This window comes from Carassius carassius, chromosome 26 (assembly GCF_963082965.1).
Source record: "Carassius carassius chromosome 26, fCarCar2.1, whole genome shotgun sequence".
Lineage (NCBI taxonomy): Eukaryota > Metazoa > Chordata > Actinopteri > Cypriniformes > Cyprinidae > Carassius > Carassius carassius.
The window spans coordinates 2,884,324-2,906,167 of record NC_081780.1 but is presented as its reverse complement, the minus strand read 5'-3'; the positions used below and the strand labels follow the sequence as shown (position 1 = coordinate 2,906,167).

General features: G+C 37.8%; 2 protein-coding genes across 2 annotated transcripts; one reads left to right on the top strand and one right to left on the bottom strand.

Moving 5' to 3' along the window:
• Positions 1-1,394: 1,394 nt before the first annotated feature.
• LOC132105503 (leiomodin-2-like) lies at positions 1,395-5,682 on the top strand. The gene is given in 4 exon segments (XM_059510655.1): positions 1,395-1,505; positions 1,507-1,800; positions 2,325-3,752; positions 5,216-5,682. Coding segments are annotated over 4 exon segments (1,845 nt in total). The 5' UTR covers positions 1,395-1,409; the 3' UTR covers positions 5,243-5,682.
• Positions 5,683-6,801: 1,119 nt separating this feature from the next.
• Positions 6,802-21,132, bottom strand: LOC132105502 (actin nucleation-promoting factor WASL-like). The gene is made up of 11 exons (XM_059510654.1): positions 20,738-21,132; positions 15,635-15,769; positions 15,002-15,088; positions 14,588-14,684; positions 14,059-14,082; positions 11,534-11,783; positions 11,089-11,131; positions 10,199-10,352; positions 8,771-9,273; positions 7,968-8,076; positions 6,802-7,849 (listed from the first exon to the last, which is right to left on the bottom strand). The coding sequence occupies exons 1-11, from the start codon at positions 20,843-20,845 to the stop codon at positions 7,794-7,796; spliced, it is 1,566 nt and encodes a 521-aa protein (XP_059366637.1). The 5' UTR covers positions 20,846-21,132; the 3' UTR covers positions 6,802-7,793.
• Positions 21,133-21,844: the final 712 nt, after the last annotated feature.

The following is a 21,844-nucleotide window of genomic DNA, read 5'->3' as shown; positions in this document are numbered from 1 at the left end:
AGATGTGTTTTAATTATAAAATTTTCATATGTTAATGCTCACAAAACAAATCATCCTCAAGTCCAGGTCACATTTCGTCCTAAAACAATAAGAAAAAGTAAACATGTATATGCACCTTTTTGATTTTAGAGTGAAACTTGACCTGGACATGATCCTGACAGGTAACTCTAAATAGTCTGCAGTGTGTAACTTTATACTTAAATACATGATTTGCTCTGGCAACAGTTTGACTGACATATATTTAATCACATGCTAAAGGACTGCATTACTTTTCAAACCATAACAATTGACAAATTTCAAACTTCACCAACACTGATCCTGGCTCTAATTCAGAAACAATGAGGATTTGTGGAAGCGGTTGTTGCTAGAGACACTTGTTATCAGAGCAACAACATTCCTGCACTGTCAACGCCAGTCGGCGGCTCCAGAGACGGAGCAGACATTGTGTTCCTGTAATAAACACAGATCCTAGCCTCACGCGGATGTTTGGATCCAATGAGACAACCAACAGTTTATTGACAGAGTATTCACAACAAGTCTAAATTATTACACACACATGACTGACCTGACAGCTAATGGACTTTAAAATCCATTCATATCTACACCGTATTAACTTTTAGCCTCTCTGTAGATTCATTAGAATTTAGGCAAGCTGTATGCTTTGTTAAAAGATGTATGCTTTGATAAATACAACAATAAAGCAAATTTGACTCCTGATGATGACGACATCAAAAGCAAGACAAAACCAGTAAAAGACTATGAGAGAAGATTTTTTAAATCCTCACAATGGTTCATGCCAGGCTGATAACCGTTCTTGGGATAATCTGTCCCTCACTAGCTTGTGACGTGTTACTTTAGCTCTATGTGGTATTTTAGGCACATATGAAAAAACTAAAAGCACCTAAGAGTATTATGGGTCGTCCGATTCTTAACATAAAAAATTAATTGAGGATACCATTTATGTAAGCAACACTAAATTGTACCTTTCATTTTTACAATTTGGCACAATTTAGCAAAAGTGAGCTGTTATGTGCAGTGATAAAGACAGCAGCTTGTGATTTCATTTAACACACCAGTAAAAATACATTTAAAATAGGTTTTTCTTCATTTAAGTGCTTCAAAATATAAGTATTTACAACCTTGCTGGCAAAAATGACTTGCTATTATAAGGACATTACCATTTCTCTCTAAGCCATCTCAGAGTGTGTCTGCTTATTTTGGACATGAACAATACAGTCAGCATTCACTGACAGGCCTCGCTGTGGCCATGTTGTGAGCTCACATGCTTTTTGTAGCTCTGTATGATTGACTCCTGCCTCCCAAAAAAGCATCGGCATCATGGGCTGGGGCTTTGTCCCACGTCTCTCTAATCCTGCTCTTAAAACCCCTCCAGTTGCCCTCCGCGGTAGATGAGCACTCACTCTAGCTTACACCACTTGATAGATCCCAGACGCCTATCTGATGCACAAATACTGAGACAAAACCAAGACTTTAAGACTCTGAGAAGACTACCGAGAGGCCATGAGTACATTCGGCTATCGGCGAGAACTGAGTAAGTACGAGGATTTGGATGAAGATGAGTTGTTGGCCTCACTGACTGCCGAGGAGCTCCAGGAGCTGGAGAAGGAGCTGGCTGATATTGACCCAGACGACAATCTTCCCATCGGACTGCGACAGAGAGATCAGACAGCTAAGACTCCCACTGGAACATTCAGCAGGGAAGCTCTGATGAAATACTGGGAAAATGAGACTCGGAAATTGTTGGATGAGGAGAGGATCGGATCCACAAGTCCTAGACAGGTCAGAGATCAACAGCCTCAAACATTACCTACACTGTCAGAATTTTTTTTTTTTTTACTTTTATGTGTATGACAGCTTATCAATAAGGTAGTAGCCTATGAAAAGACACATTTGTGTCTTATTTTACTCTAAAGGTTGTATATAAGTATCTTAGAAAATGAATATGTACCCTTACTAATACATACTGTACTCTTATGGTGGTTTTATGAACACTTTAGGAATAAGTAATTATAGGGACAAATTGTTGAAGGTGCTGCCCCAATGATAAGCTGAGTGAATGATTTAAACTCAAGAATTGCAATATTTTAAGGTTTTAATTTGAATTGTAGAATACATTTGGTAAACTTTGGCAAAAAAATACATGGTTTGCACACCTTCATAATCCGGGTAAAGGAATGATTTGAAGGTGGAGAGACACCATGGGTCTTTCAAAGTGCAATGAGAAGTTAAAACCAGATCTCATTTCTCAATTGCAGATCTCAATTGCACCTAAATTGTTTTAACAGTAACTTTATCAATTTCAGAAAGATGAAGACAGCAGGGAAGAGGAGGAATGCATGACTAAGAGTGACACTGAAGAATGTAAGGATGAAAAAGACGAAGCTGAAGAACGTGAGAAAGACACACAAATATATTCTGAAGTTGAAGAAGTCCAAGAAGATGAAAGTGAACCAGAGGAGCCAGTAACAGAAGAAGAGGAGGAGGAAGAAGATGAGGAGGAGGAAGAAGATGAGGAGGAGGAAGAAGAAAACGAAGAAGAGAACAGTCCTAAAATGGCACCAACACTGGATTGCACCACTCATCCTCAGCAGTGTTGGTCTTCCAAAGGTCAGTCCAATCAGAGACAGGCAGAGCCTGTAAGGCAATACTCTCCACTGATGAGTGAACCAAAAGCCCAAGCTCAGGAGCCCAGTCGCATGTCAGGAAACCCTACTGTGGTGGACGATGTTCTGGAAAAGATCCTCAACAATGACCCAGATACCACCGAGGTCAACCTCAACAACATTGAAAACATCTCCCAAGACACTCTTATCCGATTTGCCGAAGCCTTACGCTTAAACACACACATACGTTTCTTTAGCCTTGCAAACACACATGCAGATGACCAGGTGGCTTTTGCCATTGCCAAGATGCTGAGAGAAAACAGCAACATCACAAATCTTAACATTGAGTCCAACTTTATTACAGGGAAGGGGATCCTGGCACTGGTGCAAGCCCTCACACGAAACAGTACCCTTACAGAAATGAGATTTCACAATCAGAGGCACATTTGTGGAGGTCAGGTGGAAATGGAGATTGTAAAGTTATTGAGGGAGAATACAACGCTGATAAGGTTGGGTTACCAGTTCGACCTTGCAGGCCCTCGTATAAGCATGACGACCATTCTTACCCGCAACCAAGACCTACAGAGACAAAAGAGAATGCAGGAGCTGCGCCAACAGCAAGGAGGTGCAGCAATGCCAACAAACCCAAGAACAGTCGCCCTTCAGAAGAGCACAACCGCCTCTTCTCCTTACGGCTCCCCTCTGAGTTCACCATGGTCATCTCCAAAGTTACCACATATTGACATGGCAAAGAAGAACGCTCCCCCAGCTCCTCCACCTCCACCTCCCCCACCACCACCACCACCTCCTCCTTCTCCACCACCACCTCTACCACCCAATGTCATCGTCCCAGAGAAGAAGGCTCCCACCAGAATGATCGCAGAAGTCATCAAACTGCAAGAGGGGACTTCCAAGAAACAGAAGCATAGTTCCACCAAATCTAAACCCAAAAAGGGCAAAAAGGGGGCTGCAAAGCAAACAGAGACTAACAGCATATTAAAGGAACTGAAGAACGCTTTGAGGCCCATCAATGACAGAGAGAACTCCAGACCGTCCACACCTCTACGCTGTGCTCATGATGAACTCATGGCCGCCATCAGAGGCAGTAGCATCAAAAAACTCAAAAGGGTAAGTATTAGTGATGCACGGGTCAGGTTTTTTCCAACCTGCGGATATCGCTTTTATGAAATTATTTGGCACACCCCAGCCTGCCCCGCAAATAAAGTACATTTTCCTTACCTGCCCTAACCTGAAACCTGGTGCAGCACTCCTGCCTGTAATTATAAAGTAACCCTGAACACTGAATAGCTAGTTCAGGTGTGTTTGATTGGGGTTGGAGCTGAAATCTACAAGACAGTTGCTCTCCAGGAGCACGGTCTAAAACCTTTGGTAAAGATCAACAAGCTCAGTTCCAGAACCTAGCTAGATTTCTTGCTGTCTACCGCCTTTTTAGTCAGCTTCCCACCTGAAACGAACTTCAAAAGACCGATTTGTAAGACTCCACAAAGGCAGCAACGTTTTGCATCATACAAATAGCACCCACGCTAGGGGTGTCCAATCCTGCTCTCAGAGGGGCATGTTCTACCAGTTTAGCTCCAACCAGCATCAACACACTTAATTGGAAATTCTTTGTGAGTCTGATTGGCACATTAGGCCCTCCAGAAATCTAAAGGGAATCACAATTGATTTCAAGGGTTTAGCATGAGCTAAGCTCATGCATATAAGAGAAAACAAAGCATTTGTCAACTGTATATTTTTAACGATAGTTTTCAGTATTGAGAGAACTTGGATGGAGAAATTTCATCCATGATGAAAGTCAAAGTTGATAAATAACATTTCTCTTACTCTGTCTTCAATCTTGGATGGATTTTTCCCCATTGAGCCTTTCAATGCATTATCAGACTGCCTTCTTCATAAAAGATACATGCAATGCTGGCTTAGAATTTAAGAAAAGAAGCTTACTCTGTCTAGGTATAGGAACAGAGCCACACACTTTCAATGTTTTTTTTTTTTGTTAACAAGATAAGGTTAAAAAGTGGAAGCACAACCATATGGTATTTAGTGAAAAGCATCTTGGCATTGGAAAGTTATGCAATATACAAAGATCTGTCCTATTTTTAAGCAGAAATAACTCCCATTGTTGCCACACCTGCTTGTAACGTGACGAGTTGCAATCAACCTATAGTAGATGCATTCTTTAAAGAATGTGGTCACTATGATAGAGAAATAGATGTGGGGAAATTATACAGAAAACAAATCTCATCCAGAGTTTGTTTACTGCGGCAGTGGAAAATTCAGCATTACCCTCAGATGAGGCATCCTGACCCAACAAATTCCTCACACTTAATGTTGCTATAAATAGAAACCATTTTGCATGTCTTGATAAGGCAGATGCCTTTCTAGTGCTGTGGAAAATGGAAAACCGTTTGAGTAAACAAGACTTTAATATAGGTTAACAAAGCAAGCTTGAAAGAATGCTTGTCGTGATTGTGATTTTGATCACATAATGCATTATTAAAATATAAGAAGGTCATGATATGCTAATTCATAATAGAAAAAATTGGTGAATTTGACCTTTTAATTCTTTGCAGGTGGAGGTTCCCAAATATCTTCGGTAACCAGGCTGTAAGTCTGAACAGGAAACCCATCTCCAGAGTATCATCTGTAAATACAGATACTGTGTGCTTTTCTCAGAATCACACCAACCTTCAGAAAATATCTGGTTAATTCAGGTGTATAGTGAGTTTGCATTAAATGTTTCTAGACAGTGGCACAACAGTTAAATTCTGTAAATGTCCACTTGATCACAACAGGGCCTTGTTTAATCGAACACAACAAGGTTTTCCGTTTTGGGAATGACCTGGATATTTGCACTGTATTGTTATTTTTTTTATTATTATTATTACTATTAGTAATAGTGGTAGTTTCTGCTGTTGTTGTGGTTGTACTTTCATGTTTTAAAATGAAAAATCTACTTTGCCTTGTGAACACTACTTCATGTCTGTATAAATGTAAATATTTGACTTGATTTAAAATTATTAAATGTCACTATAATTCACACGGTATGTTGCAAAGGTCAGAAGACTAGCTCGGGCTAAAATGACGTTGCTGCAACGAGCGAGTATTAGTTGTATGAATATCAGTCATTTAATCCGGACCCTGTATGTTTGTATATTTTGGAAAAGGTCCCCGGGGAGGGGACTAAATCCACTTTGCAGCTGTTCACCAAGAACAGAGAAATGTTTTTAGCAGCAGTGGCAGGAACAGCAGAGAAGTGTGTGTTCAGGCAAAGAGTGTATCTGAAAGGCAAATACTTTTTCCAAAGAAGAGGTTTATATGAACAACATTTATGAACTTCTTACATTTTTTCCCCCATGTATATCATAGCCTGCAATCGATTTTTAAAGTATGGATGCAATTTTTTGATGACATGAGGACACAATGACAAAATGCATGTTGTTAAACAGGTTATGAACGAAGAACAGAAATGGAACTAAAACACTTCTTTAAAACATTTTGTTCCAATTCTTCAATATGCATCGCACTTACCACTTACATTTGCACTAGCTGAATATTGCAACAACAACAACAAAACTAAAACCCATGAAGATGAGACGGTCCATTCTAAAACAATATCATTTCATATGACAGAAATCATTCAGTTTATTTGCATGCTTAATGCCTGCAAATAACTTGAACAAAATGTCAGATGCAATCAACTGTCCAACTAAACCAAAGTAATACCATATCAGGCTGTGATTTTAAAAAGAATAATCTAGTATTAACTTTGTATTTAGTTAATTATATGACCAGTGGTTACATGCACTTGGCAAGGTTTCTGCAGGTTTTGTAAAGGGAGAATGAAGTAAAATAATTGTATCTTTATTTAAATATGCTTCGATATTTGTACTTGAAAACAAGACAAAATACAGAGGAAGATTTTTTTTTTTCTTGCAGTCCATGTAACATTGTATGCCAAAACTTGATGAAATTAAGGATTTCTGCTCTGATTTAAGGCCTTCATTTGTGGAAGGGGTAATTAAGACTTGTTAAGACCCACAGAAACCCTGACTTTGATTTATTCACTCAAGAAAACGTTATGGATTCCAAGGTTTTAGTTAGATTTACCACATGGTGTCTCCAAGTAAAACAAATAAAACAACCAAATGCATAAAGGTTCTGTAAATATTAACATTTATTTGAGTGTACGATTTTAATAATTTTTTTCAACCTCATTTCAAAGGTTTCAAGTCTCAATGCAAAGCAACCCTGGTTGAACAAAGGATAAAAACTGGAAAACATATTAGAATTGCTCTATAACACTGTTAAAAACAGTGAAAAGTATATGCATCACAGTGAGTTATTAGTTAAACATTGAGAATGCACAAAAGTCCATTTCAGGATTCTTGTTTTTTTTCTCTCAATGGCACACATAAACATTAACTTTTGACATAAACCGTAGCTGACCAACAGAAAACCAAAAAACTAGTGCCCATGAAATTTGTTGTAATGCCAGTAAAATGCAAACTAGCATATGCAAATAGGGTTATTTCTATTAACTGTAGTGTTTCTCACATCTAATGTTAAGGAGAGTCCTGACATAGTAGCTATAGCACACAATGTGTAAACATAACCGCCGTATTGCGCCGTTTCCCCACTTTTTTCTTTTTGATCCGTGCAAAAATAGAAACCGACTCAAACTCGGAGCAAATGTACAAATCAGCAATGGGGCTAAATATGTTTTTTAAGAAAATAACAGCACTAAACTATTTTCTGAATAAGAAAAGGTAAGAGAAAAGTATGAAAATAGTGTTCTTGCTTCGAGTCATTTTAAGACTCGCACATCTTGTTCTTTAGAGTCGACGTTCATTTAAAGAATGACAAAGAAAAATAAAAATAATCAAAAGACCCAAAAACATTCAACTCTACAATTCAAGACAACTTGATGTAAAATTGCACATGAAACCAGGAGAGGGAAATAAAACCTTTACAGGAGATGCATGACAAACCTTCACAGATTAAATGAGGTATTGCACAGATTAATACAAAAAAAGCATAAAGGCAACAGAAATGTACAGCAAATCGGTCGTCCATTTACATTACAACTTTATAAGATTTAGCATGTCAAGAGCAATGTAGTGCCTTAATTCTTTTGGCCAGCCCTGGTCATCATTCATCCCACTCATCTTCATCCTCAAAATCTTCTACGTCATCATCATCATCATCTACAAAACCAAGGATTGAATGTTAAGTTTTCTGCTTTTTAATCAAGTAAAACATCTATTACAATCCTAAAAGCTTTATGTAATTGTCGTAAAGCTTGTGTCGGCACTCGGCACATACCTGAAGAGTGGATCGCTTTGCTCCTCTTCTGCATGACCTCCATCAGCGCCCCCACGATCCCAGGTGAGGGGGCAGCAGTGGGTTGAGTCGGGTCTGTAGTGTCCTGTACCTGAAAAGGTATGGACATGATCATTTTATTTAATAATTCAATTATTTCTAGTTACTATACTAGTGTTCAAAAGTTTGGGCTCAGTAGATTAATTTAAAAAAAACATCTCTTCTGTTCACCAAGGCTGAGTTTGTTTAATTGAAAATACAGTAAAAACTGTAATATTGTGAATTATTACAAATTAAAAAAATTTTTTTTTTTAAATACTTAAAAATTGAGCAGATTCAGCTGAATTATCAGCATCATTACTGCAGTCTTCATTGTCACATGATCCTTTAGAAATCTAATATGAGGATTTGCTGCTCAACATTTCTTATTATTTCTTAAGAAATAATATTCTTATAAATGTTTGAAGAGGTGAACAAGTTGTGTTACTTTATATTTTTGTGAAAACTGTGAAAAAACAGCATTTATTCAAAATTAGAATCTTTTGTAGCATTTTAACTGTCACTTTTGATCTATTGAATGCATAAAAGTATTCATTAAATAAATAAAAAAAACCTTACTGACCCCAAACAAAAGTAGCTTCAAAAGTAGTCTTCATACATGCATATAAAAAATGTATGGACAACTGTGTCAGAAACTGTTTGATTTAGGGATTTGTATTCTTGATATGATGATTATCCATCACAACACTATTTCCCCTCCCAAACATTTTCTGTCATTAGTTTAAAAATAAAAGCACTGTACTTACATTCTTAAGCTGAATGCCCTGTCGTATTTGGTCTAAGAGTGAGTCACGGCCACCACCAGACGCGGGCGGCTTGTTGTTTTGGTCCACTTTCTTCAGCTGCGCCCCTTCTCGAATTTGGTTCAGGAGTGCAGATTTACCCCCCGGCGCCTCCCCTAAATCCCCGTCCTGTAGCGGAAGAGGTGCGAGAGGAGGGGGTCCTGGAGGAGGCGGCGGTGGTGGTGCTCCGCCCACTGAAGGAGGAGGAGGAGGTGGAGGGGCCGGAGGAGACATGGAGGCAGGTTGGGGTGTAGGAGGTGGCGGGGGAGCCAACCCAGGCCCTCTGCTGGGGGGAGGAGGTGGAGGTGCACTCATACCTGGTCGGAAGGGTGGAGGTGGTGGAGGAGCGGAGGTGGGCCCTCTGGATGGTGGCGGTGGAGGCGCTCCTCGGCCTCTGGAGGGAGGTGGGGGAGGAGGAGCCGAGTTTTGAGGAGGTGGTGGTCCTCTGGATGGTGGAGGTGGAGGTGCTATAGAAAGATGGAGCAGAAAGTTAAAAACGTTCACTTTTGGTCACTTTTGATCAATTGAATGCGTCCTTGATCAAAAATAAGATTTTTTTTATAAAAAACTAAAAACTTATTTTGTTTACTTGTATTACAGTTACTTGTTTGTACTTGAGTTACAGTGATTGATTTTTGCCATATTTCTTGCCCATACCTTTCCTTGTCCAACAACTCACTAATGCAGGCAATCACTTCAAAGTCAAACCCAACTTAGAAATAAAAGTTTCACGCCAGGGTTCTTGAATTGGTCACTGGATGGAGCAAGCATGCAGCTGTAGCAGATTCACGAAGGATGCACTGTGTTCATTCACAGCTGAACTTATTCCAGCAAACCAGTGCTTATTCAAATACTGACTCTGAATCAGTTTTAGACTGAGAAAATCTCAGATGTGAGCCGTGAGTAAAACATAAGAGATGTTCTTCCAACATCTGAGCAGAGCTGGAGTGTTGATCTTGTAAACTGACTTCTCAATGAAGAGGCTTATTTTCAATTTATTTTCAATTCAGCCTGTCTTGAACAAATAGGGATCAGTGTGGATCTGGAGGTCTAGTCTTAACTCCAACTCTGGTTTGGACTTGAGGTGCTACAAATATGAACCATAAAGACACACACACAACATCAGCCCACAGCAGACTTTTAGTAATGGATGCAAGGCTTCTGATTGGGCCACTGCAGTGCCCATTTGATTGTTGGTTCATTTTATCACTGCAGACTCATGCAAAAGGGTGAAAGAAACCTACCACAATACCTCAGGGGTCCTGAAGGGCAAATTATTTAAACATTACTTCATTATAGTACAAAATACTGTAAGATAAGGTCTGCTTAGCTCAGTTCTAATACTTTGAGCTTTCAAACACCCTATAATTGCACGCAAACTCTTGGACTCACCTTGTCGTCGAAGTTCGTTTTTGACAGCCTCTACTCCTCCTCTCTGCTCAATGAATTCATAGATGTCTTTAGACGTCTCTTTGTCTTTGAGCTGGGCATCAGAAATGCCACACATGTCAAACAGGCTCTTTAGTTCTGGGTCCAAATTATTCAACTGAGGAAAGACAAACAAAAGTCTAAACGTGAGAGAACAGAATCTGGATCCATCACTTCTGCTGCTTCTGTTGCAGTATTTCTCATATTTAATGTTCCATGCTTTTGCAGCAACAGTGTATTCCAGTGTATTCCCAGAAATAACCAAATATATCCATTTTTTAAATCACTGAAAATCTAATACATTTATTTTTACAAAAAAAAAAAAAAATGTTCTTATGCTGAATAAATGCCACTCAGTTTGATCATGTATTATATAAATGCAATGAGATTCAGACATCTTTCAAAACATAACATTTAAGACTTTTGGTGGCCACAATATTTTAGAATACTCTTAAACCGCAGAAACAGATGAATGTGCCGCATAGCTTTTGGCTTAATAATTCTTTCCTCTGATAATGAAAAATTGCTCCGGCAGACATCCTACCAGAGCAATCACACCATAACCCCTAATAAATCCCCTTTATGTAATCTCTCATTCAGGGGAGTTCAAATTAGAAACTGGAGCAACAGATCCAATACACACTCCCAGCACAACGCGTGAAATATGATCCTTGTTTTTGGGAGAATGATTGTTTTGGATTATAAAGAAACAGCCCCTTCAATTACATTGTGTAAGAGATGACTTGGAATTGTGAATCATATCCTGATGTGACCTCTGAACTGGAAAAAGCTGAAAACATGTAAATAAAGTGGACATGCATTAAATGTAAACATGCAGTGGCAAAAATACTCACATCAAAGCCTGTGTTGGGATCCCAGCCGACATGCGCTACATGCCTGAAAAAAAAAAAAAAAAAAAACATCTTAATAAAGAAATATGAAGCAAACGGCTTAGAAACTGTAAATGCATGGAGCAAATAATAATAAAACAGATTAAAGTACATCAATAAACAGGTTTAAGGAAATCTCATCTGACTTTAACATGATTCCAGGAATACAACGGCCAGTTGATCTACGTCTGGGATACATTACATGAGATTAAAAACAAGTGTCCATCTGATTTTACTTTGCATCACAACATACTAAGCGAACGTCCAGGAATCTAACAGGAACTGTGATTTGATATAGCAGCTTTAGTGTTTAGTGCATATTGAAGTGTATGCAGTACCTGGTCAAAGCCAACGGTGCTAGAAAGGGAAACGTGAAACCAAGTCGCTCTGAACATAAAAGCAAACTTACTGGAAATTGCTTGGGGTGCCGATTTCATTTTTGGATAGTTTCTTCTTCTTGTTGTTCTTGCCTTTGCCTTTGTCTTTTCTGTTGAAGTTGCTGTGGATGTTAAAGTTGTTCATTTGAGTGTTATTTGGATAACGCTGGTTGATGATTTCAGGGTTCTTTATGTCCACCGTTGCCATTGGAAGTATTGGTCCTGAAGGTCCTGGAGGTCCTGAAGGTGCTGGAGGTCCTGAAGGTGCTGATGGTCCTGAAACTGTCACAATCAAACTCATTTCATAAATTATGCATTAATTGATACGATAAAACAATTTGGAAGCTTGTTTCTGACATGGTGTGTATGTATACTGTATATATAAACAGCACACAGTTCATAAGTTTATATCTCCTAATTCTTGCAATTGAGGAAAAAAAGAAGAAGAAAAAAACCCGCAAAATAAGAAAAAAGCCAGAATTCTGAGATGTAAGCTAAAATTTTGGAGAAAAAAAGTAAATTGCAAAATTTAAACTCATGATTCGCAAAAGAAAAAAAAGTCAGAACTGCAAGATTTAAACTGAATTCGTAAAAAAAAAAATCTCAGAATTCTGAGATGTAAACTCTGAATTTGGCAACAAAACCTCAGAATTGAGATGTAAACTCAATTCACAGAGTAAAAGTCACTTGCAAGAGTTGGGGGAAAAACAGATTTAACCTCATACTTCATAGAAAAAAAGGAAGAATTACAATATGTAAACTCAAAATTTGAAAGAAAAAAGAGATTTAAACTCAGAATTTGTATGGAAAAAAGTAAGAATTGCGAGATTTAAACTGAATTCGGAAAAAAAACTACAACTCAATTACAAGATTTTAACTCAATTTGTAGGACAAAAACAGATTTAATCTCATACTTCATAGAAAAAAGTCTGAATTATGGGATGTAAACTCAAAATTCGGAGGAAAAAAAAGTCACTTGCAAGATTTAAACTCAGAATTAAAAAAGAAAAAAAAAAAAAACAAAAAAAAAAACAGATTTAACCTCAGATTTATATGATGTAAACTCCAAATTTGGGGAACTGGGAGATTACGAGATTTAAAAAAGAAAAACAGCAGAAATGCGAAATTTAAACTGAGAATTCAGAAGAAAAGTAAGAATTGTGATAAAGAACGTATGAATTCTGAGTTTATATATTAGTGCAAATTGAGAGATAAAAAATGTGCAATTGTTTTTAAAACTTTTTTCTTCCATGGCAGAAACAGGCTTCCATAAATCAAACACTTTTCAAATACACAGAACACAAGAAACTGCATCAAGACTAAACCGGCCAATAAAGCACCTCGTCCAACCATTTAAAAGTCTTCTGAGAAACTATTTGAAGCATCTCAGGCCACGACCTACCTGCATCCTCGCGCTCGACACCGTAAGCGGGCGAGAGTAAAAACGACGTGCTACAGCGTCCGCTAATGTCTCCACCCCCTAAACCCACGTTCAGAAGGATTTTACCCATCACCACACAGGTGCGCTCACTGTGCCGCAGGTTAGCCGTGGGGTCTGAGAACGGACCATACAGCTCGTCCTGAGGGAGTACGAGGCACTGCAGGGGAGCCAGGCAACCTCCCAAATCCGAAGCCCCATCAAGTATCTCATCAGTCGGTGCGGACAAAAAAGTGGTGCAGAACATCATCTCTGAACACATGTGAATGACGACGACGCAGGTCTGGTTCAGGCTGCTTTTGCTTTTCTCTGCCAGGATTTGAAGGCTGCAGCAAACCATAAAGACCTGCCTCTTTTTAATCCCAGCAAATTATACACAACCTCTGGATATTACATAACCGTTAAAGCCAGCAATAAGCTGCAGCAAATCTCCTGGGTTCTTCTAAGCACTGTGTGATAAGGACACACTATAATTTTACACCAATGAGAAACCCTCCACGCAGACAGGGGGCGCTAAATCACCTGAGACGGATGTCAATACCAGGCACAAGTGGCACAAAATCATGAGAAGGAAAAACACTGACTAACTACTACATTCATATAACTAGCAGAGAAAATCCTTTCAGATAAACTAAAAGTCTAATATTTGTATTGTTAACAGCACCAGCACCACCCAAAATAGTCTTGTTTCGTTAAAAAAAGCAGACATTTGAAGTCAAAATTCAGTTGATCTGCTTTTCTATGGCTGATTTGGGAAACCTCATGCTACTTCAAAGCTTCAGCATTGTTGTCCATAGGATGGAAGTGACTCAGGTGCCAGATTTTCTGGTATAGCTGGATTTTTTCCCTTAGGGGTGGATGGTAAACTGGTGAAATGGACTGTAAACATATGTTAATTGCATTGGTTGACAGCCCCCTGGGGCCTTACAGTTAAAAGACCATGACCACTGTGAAGACATGCCCTGGTCATATTTCAGCCCATAGTAAAAAAAATTAAATAAAAATAAAAATAAAATATAAAAAGTAGGTAGATTAATAATAATGAAACTTTGTCAGTCATGTTTAAAGTTTAGTCTAGAAAGAATTAACATTCATGTAATTCACCAGTGAACAACCTACCATTAGGTGGGTCACGTCTTTTTTCTGCAAGACACAATAAAGAGAACCATTACTACCGAATTCACCACTGCGCAATATTAAACGTGAGGTTTATTAGTGAGAGAGCAAGAAACTGAGATTTGAGATCAATCTAGTGCTGTAGGAAAGATCACAGAAGCTGTTTGTTAAGTCGGAAATGTATGGGAAAAGAATCAAATATAAAATCCTCTTCTTGTCCTGGGAAAGTTGCAGAGTCAGCCAACACAAAGAGTGGTTAAAGAGCAGAGTTAATAAGAAGCAGACCTACACAATCAGACATCAAAGAGCAAGACGTGGCACAAACAGAAACTGTCTGAGGAGCCTTAGTTAGTTAGGAAGGAAATCCTGGGGGAGTGGGATGTTAAAGAAAGAGTGACAGAAGTAGATAAAGAGGGAATGACTGAATCATGTCAGAAGAAAACCAGATGCTGTTTCTCCAGCAGAATACATAGAGACCCAGCTCTGTTATGAAGTGAAGGACAGAAACAAGCTGATATGCTGTTGCACTTACCCGTTTTCCTCCCTCTTTTATTCAGAATTTCATTGACCGAAGTCTTGAATCGCCTGGCTTCCTCCTCACTGGCAAAATTGAGACCGATCTGGCACGTCTGAGGACAAACACACATTAAAGATGCTTTATATACACTCCAGACAGATAAGAAATCATAAATCAAAACATAGATGCATCTAGAAGAGTTATTCAAACAGGAAAAACCCTTCAACTTAAATCTTTAAAAATGAACACAAAATGTCATTTGCAACTAATTTGACATTTTGAATGCATCACATTTTAGAGTAAAAGTTTGGATTCAATTTCATGTTTAGTTTAATTTTAACTCCAGCTTGATCATTCTGTGTCCTAAACATACAGCATTATAGCTTAAAAAACACAAAGGGCATGTAGGCACAAGATCTGCATACTTACATCTCCTGCAAATGTGATAAAGTATGGCCGGGAGCAGTTGAATGAAAAGTTGTTGTAGAGCTCTTGATCAAACAACTGTCTTCCGTCCTGTCAAAGCAGAAAAAGAAACTCTTTACTTAACAAAACTAATAAAAAATATTTTATTTATATTAACGTAGATTGTATTCATATAGTTTTTAATTTATTCATAGATTGAATAAAATAGTATACAAATAAAACATCTAAATAAATCTAAGTAAATCATCATTTTTTAATAAAAAAAATTCTAAATAAAATTTTAATGTGCATGATACTTAAAGTTATTCATAAACTAAATAAACCAAATTTAATACCTTATATTTACCTATGACCAAATTTAGTTCACTTATATTTATTTTATGAACAAATTAAACAATATATGAATAACATAAATGATTTTAAGTACAATATATAAATTATTAACATTAAAATACTAAAGGATGTATTTATTTTTTTAACAAAATAAATATCATAAAATACATTTGAATAGAAAAAAATTATATAAAAATAAAACATACATGAATATAGCTGCTATATTCTTAATAAAAGTTGATGTTATTGTGCTAAACCATGTTTGGCTCAATGAAAAGTGCACAGATGTGTCCGTTGACTTACCTTCATGTCAAACACCTTGATAAAGTAAGATCTCTGAGCGCTGTCTTTCACCACACTGGCCACCCCACAGCACTTCTTCACCCACGACGAGTTTCTGTCTGCTCCATAGACCTGCACCACGGCTGAACACAAACTCTGCAGAAACAGAAAAGAAACGGCAGAATTCAAACAAATCTGCCAGTCAAACTGCATGCTGCAGCTGCTTATGTAGGTCACATGAACCTACTGTGAAAATAGATGCTGCTTAGGTATGATTTCACATGATGCATGTCCAAAACCAAACATTGGTAATCTTTGCCTAATTGGTGCATGTGCTGTAAAGTGGTCAATTATAAAGAAAGCTTTATTAATGCCTTGAGAATGCCACAAACTGTGGCGTTCAACAGCTCTGGACATTACAGCGGTCACTCTGTAGAGGACATTATCATATTCACAGAGCAAACACCTTCACAGTCTCCTCACGAAGCTGCCGGTCACAACGCCAGTGAATGAGACACGCTCTCAAACTAATCAAGAGGAACACGCCGCATTATGCACATTGTGACCACAGACGAACCTCTTGGCGAAAAAGCACAGCTATATAATCATAGATCATTTTCAATATTACACAGAATGAGAGAATTAAATCCAGCGTGCATATGTAATACAAAAGGACCAAATTCTACAAAGTCTACAAGCAATGGCTTTTTTAAAATGGAATAACAGTAATAAAACAAAACAAAAAAAAAGGTAATTGCTTTCACAATTGTGACTTTTCTTCTCAGAATTGTGAGAATTGAGTAACAAACTTAGAATTACAGAATTCAGAGAAAAAATTAAAGTTGCAATGATCTTTTATTGAATTTTTTTCATGATGGAAATAAGCTTCCATAGAATGCCCCTGTTTTTGTGGTTTAGTTTTAATAAAAAGGTCTGGACAGACAGTAAAAAGCGAAGGTCAAAATCCTACTTTCCACAATATGTGGCCTTTGAGGAAAAACAAGGATACACCCGAGTTGAAACAACGCATGCATCTAATTAAACGGCTGAGTTGACAAATCAACCGTCTGACCTGAGATGAACCAGCTGCAAGGAATCAGAACAAAAGAGCCAGTCAATATTGAGCGAAGAGCCACAAAGGACTGTTAAAGCTACTCCTAAAAACTGCGTTCGTGACATGTGATGTAATCCCAAACTTCCGGGCAGCACTTAAGTGAATGGCTGCACTATGCATGAAGACGTCCTCGCCAAACAGCCACTTTCGGGAATGAACGATCAGCATCCATTCTGAGGATGGGCCAGATGATTTACATAAGAGAGCGGACCAGCAAAGCCAGACGGCCCTGCCAGGATCCCGGTCAGGAATGCAGCCACGCCACACGTCTGAACAACCCACTGAAGTGCTGGCCTTTGAGTTATAGACACACTCAAAGCTTCCATTAACAACAAGATAAAAGCCAGAGGAGCAGGATCTCTCACACACACACACACACACACACACACACACACACAGCGAGAGGGGCTTCTGCACTCTCATTGGCTGAATGAAGCGGCCGTCTATTATCAGTTCATTTCAGTCATTACTCAAAGTCAGGCGCATCCATCCGAACCCGAGCGTGCGCGACATTGTCTCGCAGCTTATCTCTCATTATTAGCTGCAGCCCTCTGGATGAAATCTGGTGACGTAATGTACATGTACTCAACACTCATGCATGCACTCGGATGACATCAGAGAAAAGAGCCACTGTTTGCTGCGAATGCTGCTATTGTTTGGAAAGAAATAACTTTTTATTCAGCAAGGAGGTGTTAAATTGACATTAAAGACATTTAAAATGTTACAAAATATTCTTACTTCCAATAAATCCTGCTCTTTTGAATTTCTTTTATTTTTTTTTAATTAAAGAATCTTGATAAAAAAAAAATGTATCCACAAAAAATATTAAGAAACATTAATAAGAAGAAATTTATCTTGAGCAACAAATCAGCATTTTAGAATGAGTTCTGAAGGAACGTGAGAAGTAATGATGCTAAAAATTCAGTCACAGGAATAATGACATTTTATAATACATTAAAACAGAAAAAAAAAGTTAATTTAGTTTGGAATACTTTTTAACAATATTTCTGTTTTTATTTTATTTTTGATCAAATAAATGCAGACTTGGTGAGCAGAAGAGTTTCAAACATATACATATCAAATTAAATAAATTATATATAAAACAAATAAAATACAAATAAATTGTAATAAAATATTTTTAAATAACTACATCATTATAAATCAACTCCATAATTCCCACATATAAATTTGTATTGCTTTACATTTTACTATAACTCTAAAATGCAAAAAAGAACAGAAAAAAGTAGAAAAAAAAAAGATTAGTAGTACTACAATAATTAAATAATAAATTATAATTGACTATACAGATAAATTCAGTCTCAATAAATATTTTTTTATATAGCTGTCATTATACTTTAGGGAGGGGTTCATTATTTATGCAACAAAAAACCCTTAACCCCCAAAAAACATTTATTATGATACGACAGATCAGAGCTGACAGAATGCGAAGTGGGAGACAGATACCCTGATCTAAAATTACTCAAACTCAGCAGCCCAAAGCCAAATAAATAAGTGAAGAAAAAATAAATAAAAATTCACCTTTACTCCTTGGTAATTAGCACTATAAGTCAACTTCATGGGAAGATTCTGACATTTCTACAAACATGTAAAATCATTATTTCGGTCATCAGCCACGCACTGTACATCTGGAAACTCACACAGAGAGGATAATTGAGGGTCAAAGCTGAAGAATCCATGACCTTGCTATTATCAAACTCCATGCATTACACACACAAGAAGTAGCTTTCCTTAGTTCAAACAACCAAAAATGACAGAAACCCGGCCAGCAGGAACTACCTGAGAGGATAGACTGGTTCTCCAACCCCTATATTCACATGCAGGAGAACCACATACTGCCAACAACAGCAGAAAATCACTGAGGCCCACCGGACCACATCCTCACAAATGTGCAATTCTGTCTAAAACGAACACTGTGTTTCCATGCACCTAAAGCTCCCTAACTAGCAAACCCACTGGCAGGATACTAACAAGAAAATGACAAGTTTGAAGTCACAAACTCATGGTTCTGTGATTCACAGCAGTTGAACTGAATCCTCAGAGAGATGTGGACAACACACCCACTACAATCATGCCACAACACGCCATTTGAATATATATAAAAAAAAAGACTTGCAAAATAAATATTTCACAAGGTGACGAAGCCTTTGGGATGCATTGAGATAGTAAACATATGAGAAGCAGCGTCATCAACCAACGCCGCCAGGAATGAGAGGCATTCAAGGACTCGTGTCATGCAAGAGAAACTATGAGTTTTGGGCGACAAGTCCGACAACTAAAACCTAGATCCTGTTTCGCACAGAGAAACGAGGCTCTTTGGAAACCAGTGTGCCCTCGTGTGAAAAGGGAAGCTACCTGAAGAACACAACATTCACTTACAGGACAGTAACACAGTGTACAAACGAACACCTGGACTGAACATTACCCAGAGAAACCGAAGTCTAATCAGGGTATCATCAGCCCGAGGGAAATCTGATTAAACTGGTGATTAACAAAACAATAAGGGAACGTGTCTGTAGTGCACTAAAAACTTGAGTGACCTATTGCTGCATAATAATAAGGTGCAACTTGAAATGAATAAGGGTCAAACAGTTTTTAAGCATCAAAATAATTAAGTTTAATATAGCATACATTATACATGATGTGTCCTGTTTATTTTTATTTTCATTAGTATTATTCATTATTATTTTTAATAATTTAAAATACAATAAAATGTATTGTTACTTTTTTAACTTAATATTTTAATAAGTAAAATTGTCAGAATGTTAAATTATTAGATTTTTTTCCCATTTATTTATGTATGTTTTTTCTTTAAATATGTTAAGCTGAATGACAGTGGAACATTTTTTTTCACACATTTTCATAGAAGTTATTTGAAACATGACAGCAGAAACTTTGCTTGCATTTAATATGTTTTTATGTATATAAAATCACTTTGGTAATTTCATTTGATGAAGACACCCAAATGGGACGTCTCATCTTTGACACATTAACATATAAATTATCAGGGCTGATTATTTTGCATAGTGTATAGTTATTTTGAGATTGTTAACTAATGTTACCAAGGTGGACATTTTGCCTAGAGTTAATTCTAAAACATGCTAATATTATACAGTAAATGTGTGTATAACTAGATAAATGTGCATAAAAATTAAGCCATTTCAGCCAATGCTCAATGTTTTTTTTTTTTCTTTTCAGTGGCTCCTACCAATCTTGAATGTCTGGTTACACTGTCACGAATGTAGCCAAATATTCAAGATTGGTAGGAGCAAATGAGAAAAAATAAATAAATGAATAAAAAAACCTTTAGCATTGCCTTAATGGCTTAAATAGTGCAATTTTATGCACATTTATCTAATTTTACACAATATTTATTGAAAAATATTAATAGATTCACATTTTTAGTTATGAAAACCTGGTTTACTATGATTGCACATGAAATAGATTTGGAAATTACAAGGTCAGTGTCTCGTATTGGAAACCAGGGCTATTTTCTGTGAATCCGAGAGGTCAGAGGAGGAGGAAGAGTTTAATGAGGCGCTGTCAGGTGACAGGATTCATCTGTAAATAAATCACGCTGTGAGAGGAACGCAAATGCATGTGCCAATATGATTAAAACACCTGATCAAGTTCACCTGTCTTTAATTAAATAAGATGAACTATTGATGCAAAGCCACACGACTCATTTATATGGCTTGATACGCAAACATGTATAGCTGTCATTATGTTTCAAGAAGGAGGTCATCATATTTGCTTCGAAAAGTGTCACACCTGAAACTTTGAAATCATTCTTGATAAAGAAACACGTTGTTAGACAGATGCGCGTGTTAAACTTTGATGATTTGTCAACTGGATACAGTGTGTGTCTATATTCTGTAAATTGATTATCCAAGTGTCACATTCATTAGTAACACCGTATCGAGTCGATAATATCCCGCAGCGTGATTGAACACTACCTGACAAAGAAATCAAGTAAATGCGTGAGAACTTACGGTGCATTTCTTGTCCAGATGGTTGAAGAGCACTTCGTTTTCTTGAGGAGTGAGAAGAATGGAGCCAATATTGTTCGCAGGCCTCTTAATTGAAGGAGGACCGCTCATTTTTGACAATCCGACGGTGTGAACTTGTGATCAGGAAGTGTTTAACAGAAAATATGTGTTCACTGATCTCTAATCACCGGAGGCTGTCATAATCAGACCTGTGTGTCTCGGCCGGGGGTGGGTTAAGAGAGGTCTTGTGTCCTAGAAGTAAAACGCGATCCTCGTTTGGTTATCCAATGTCGTCTTGAGACTCTAAACTTTCATCTGAACTCCTGTGCACCGAGCTTTCGATCCAACATGGCAGTGCCACCGTTGCGCATGACAGTGAGACGCGGCGAACTTACAAATCCTACTACGGCGTAAAGCTTATGAATATTAATGACGCGCCGTAGCGTGCGATAAGTAGCCGTAGCTGATTGGGCTACGGGCTCAGAGCGGGCTTTGGTAGCGATCGTTAGTCGCGAGGGCGTGGCTTTTGAATATTTCATGAGTTACGTGACCAGACGCTACGGAAAGGTTACCAGGCAACGTTAGCATGAGCTAAGAAATAACTATGAGCTAAGCCTTCTCTATAGTAGCATACAGGTCGCGTTTAGTTTACTTATAACGTAGAAAAAGTCTTTTAAATGCTTTTAAAATTGGTTATTAGACAGCTGTAGCCTTATAAATCGCAATCGATAAATATTTGATAATTATAAAGCAGTTCCCTTTCATAGGTCACTTCGATGCTGCGGTGACGTCACCGTGTGGGAACACCTCTCGGGGCTGCCAACTTTTGAGCTCATCTTAGAGTGAGATTTTGGGGGCGGGGCTTTGTCGTGGGGGAGGGGCTTATGGAAGGGCGTGGCTTGGTGTGGAAAAAAATACAAACACAAAACCTTGCATTAGCAGAAGTGTATTAAGTATATATTGATTTGTCAAAGTATTTGGTATATGTACAGTATTTCTTGGGAGATTTACATTTAATTTTCACAAACATTTTAAAGAAATAGGATTAACATCCATACTGACACCACCACCAGTCAAATATCTGGACATGATTGATGAGTTGTGATTGAT

Excerpts from the sequence above, each read along its gene's own strand:
- LOC132105502 (XM_059510654.1), bottom strand. The coding sequence starts at position 20,845 with ATGAGCGGTCCTCCTTCAATTAAGAGGCCTGCGAACAATATTGGCTCC. Across the intron at positions 15,770-20,737 it reads ATCTGGACAAGAAATGCACC|AGTTTGTGTTCAGCCGTGGT; the intron begins GTAAGTTCTCAC and ends CTGTTTCTGCAG. Across the intron at positions 14,685-15,001 it reads TTATCACATTTGCAGGAGAT|ACGTGCCAGATCGGTCTCAA; the intron begins GTAAGTATGCAG and ends GTTTGTCCTCAG.